Raw genomic sequence first — 3,379 nt, 5'->3', positions numbered from 1 at the left:
TTTTTGCACAGAAAAATATAAAAAAAAATTCATCATGACTTTCCCAACAACCCAATACCAGTCACTGAAAACTACATACACTATGTCGCCACACACACACACCAGACGTCTGCTTCTATGCTGCTCTACCAATTCACTTAACGACCTAGTCATTGGCAGTGGGAGTGGAACTCAGTCCCTCGGTGTGCAGTGCCTGTATATGTAGAACGAGAGCTGATCAAATGCAGCGGAATGAACAGTATTGAGGTTGATGAGGAGGGAGCAGTTGTGCTCCAGGAATAGAAATGAGAAGTGTGACCATGTATATCAGAGAATGCTGAGAGCTCACGGAAGAAAATATAAAAATGAAGTAATTTAGCTCATAATGTCAAACACCTTTTTTTGGTCTATGGCTGTCTCTACCAGAATCCCGAACATTTAAGAGATACCATTAAAATTCTAGAATTTCTGCTTGTTTTCTTATTTGTATCAAATAAACTTTGAATTTAAAATATTTATCTAACTTGAGATACAATTAAATACATCATACTTATGCATTTTGGTGAGTTGGACCACATCAAATAAACTTTGAATTTAAAATATTTATCTAACTTGAGATACAATTAAATACATCATACTTATGCATTTTGGTGAGTTGGACCACATTCCTCCTAAACACTTTGTAAAGGCTGGCCCATTGGTTCCGTAGCCTTCTGAGCAAGTGTACGCAACTTCATCTCCAAATTGGTAAGTTTCTAACTGGTGAGGTACAACACCGTTAGGAATCGAAGGTGGGTCACAAGGAAGTCCTGAAAATAAAATAATGAAAGAATGACTTTGTATTTCATTAAAAAATTTAATTTTATGTACCAGTTTTCATACTTAATGCTGCTATTATATAAAAGAAAATGAAATAAAAAATACTAAAATAAATAAATCATAAATGTTATTTGAAAAAAATAAAATAAAATAATGATATTTGAAAAGAAATAACCCAACAGTTACTCTGACACAACCGAGAAGGTGCATGAATGCTTCCTAAAGCCACCCTTCTGGTGTGTGCCCTCCTCACCAACTGTCCCGATCTGACCAAGAACTTGAAACAAACTGTCGACACATTTAAGAAAGATAACCAATGCTTCTCTAACCAATCATGAGTGATGAAAAGAAGCACACTGTGGATGAATAATCTGAATAAAAGTACTGTATGAAGTCAGAGCAATCTTTTAGGAGTAATATAAAAAATATTTTTAGGGAACCAGCAGTTAGCGTAATGGCCATGTCACTGGACTCCCACGTAGTCAACCGCGGTTCGCATCCCAGACCCAGGGGCTTAAAACTCACGCCGGGCGCGTGTGCCTGCGTGCCCAAGATCCCGAGAGGAGAATGGAGGAGAAGGGATTGCGGCGTGACTATCCTCCTTGGGGGGTGATTTCTCGCTTTCTGTCTCTCTGTCTTTCTCTGTCTGTCTGGCGAGTGCACGCGCCCTATACCCCCCCCCCCCCAAAAAAAAAAATATATATATTTAAACTTAGTGGAAAAGCAGTATTACAACCTACAAGTGTAAGCACATTTATTTTCACTATATACTTAAAAAAAAGAAAAAGAAATGGCAGAGGCCAGCCCTCAGCATGGTGATGGGGCTGGGGGTGGGCCATTGGATTCTTCATGGGTCGACTGCATTTCTAGTCCTGAACCTGGTGACTTGAGGAACATGCCAGGCACGTGTGCCTTTGTGCCCATAATCTCTAATGGAGGGAGAGATGATGAGAAGCCTAGGAGAGAGCAGGTTTCTACTGGGCCATGCTGTCCTGCATGGGAGGCCTTTTCCAGCACTGGGGATCCCGGGAAAGGGTCCACTCCCAATGGAGGAAGAGATTGAAGTGTCACCATTCTCCATTGGAGGTGCTTTCTCCTGTCCCTCTCTCTCTCTCTTTCTTCAGCATGCACATGCACCATTTAGCGAAAAAAAAAAAAAGGAATAAAAATAAATCCTAGAACCAGCAGTTGAAATTGAAGTTAAGTGGCTGGATCCCACATGGCTGATTCCAGTTTGAGTCCTGGACCCAGTGGCTTGAAAAATCACAGTGGTTATTTGTGTGTCTGTGTGTATGTGCCCAGCGAGGACTGTGGAGGTGTGAATGGATGCAGCATGGCCATCCTCCCTGAGGGGTGATTTCTCACTTTTCCCCTATCTCTTTGTCTCTCCCATTAGCACAAATACCCTACAGAAGAAAAAGAAAAGAAAAATAATAATTTTATAATGAGCCAAAAAAACTAAGAAATATAGGATTGATTAAATTATATGAGACTTATTTTAATAGTAAAATGTATAACTGATTGTGTGTATATATATACATACATATATATAATAATCTAAATTATTTTGTTCCTTGACTTTCTCAAAAATAGATCATTTTAACTTAGCTATACCAAAGCAGAGTTGGAGTTTTCCGTGTCTTCACCTACACACTGAGGAGAACTCCATTTTCCCATATAGCATGTGATCTCATCTTCTTCAGGCATCTGAAAACCTTCATCACAACTATAATTTAATTTAGTGCGATGTGGGTAAGAACTGGGCTCATTCGTTTTTTAAATTTTTTCTGATGATCTAGGTAATGTAAGGGTTCCATTTTTATCTCAGGAAGTTGAGAGCATGACATTTTTTCTATACAATGAACAAAACTCAAAGTCACACACAAATAAAATATTTACACACAAAAAGTCACACACAAAATATTTACATTGAAAAATAAAATCAAATACTATTTGAGATTTTAAGACCAATATAATTTGAACAAAGAACCTCGTTTAAAAATAAAATAGAGACTTGGAAAAGTATAGGTCTCTTCATCATCTAAGTTACCACCCTCTAGTGCCATGTTCCCTCACTTATGTTCCCTCAATCATGAAAAGTAAAATACACAGACATTTTACATGGTATTTACATTGCAGTCCCAAATTGTTATCTGTATTTTGTTCACAGAAGCAAAATAATGGTGAGTGATTGATTTATATGGCTAGATTGCAGCTTATGATTTCAAGACAAAGATAATAGACATGAACAAGATCTTCATGTTTTCATTTACACAGAGCATGGTGATGTATCAATCCCATTAGAAAGAACGTTTGCTATACGACGATTGTGCACACTGACCAACACAGCGTGGTAACGACTGCCACTTCCCATCTTTGCACACCATTTCTTCTGCTTCCTGAATTAGGTAACCTTCTTGGCAAAGAACAGACACCTTCTCTCCATCCTGATAATTCACTGTAGTCTTCATATCTTGAGCATTAGGAATCTGAGGTGGAGGTGGGCATAACTGTACTGGTACTCCTAAAAAAAAATGAGGTTAGATTTCATGATTAAAAATTATAATTTAAAAATATTAAC

At 38.0% G+C, this 3,379-nt stretch overlaps 1 protein-coding gene across 1 annotated transcript; it reads right to left on the bottom strand.

The window, feature by feature from the left end:
• Positions 1 to 617: 617 nt before the first annotated feature.
• Positions 618 to 3,322, bottom strand: LOC102490893 (complement factor H-related protein 5-like; the record flags this gene model as incomplete). The annotated part of the gene is made up of 2 exons (XM_006167174.1): positions 618 to 788; positions 3,140 to 3,322. Coding segments are annotated over 2 exons (354 nt in total), but the record flags the coding sequence as incomplete, so codon positions are not given.
• Positions 3,323 to 3,379: the final 57 nt, after the last annotated feature.

This window comes from Tupaia chinensis, unplaced genomic scaffold (assembly GCF_000334495.1).
Source record: "Tupaia chinensis unplaced genomic scaffold, TupChi_1.0 Scaffold144579_1, whole genome shotgun sequence".
NCBI lineage: Eukaryota > Metazoa > Chordata > Mammalia > Scandentia > Tupaiidae > Tupaia > Tupaia belangeri.
The sequence above is the reverse complement of the archived record's forward strand: the minus strand, read 5'-3'. Positions and strand labels throughout refer to the sequence as shown.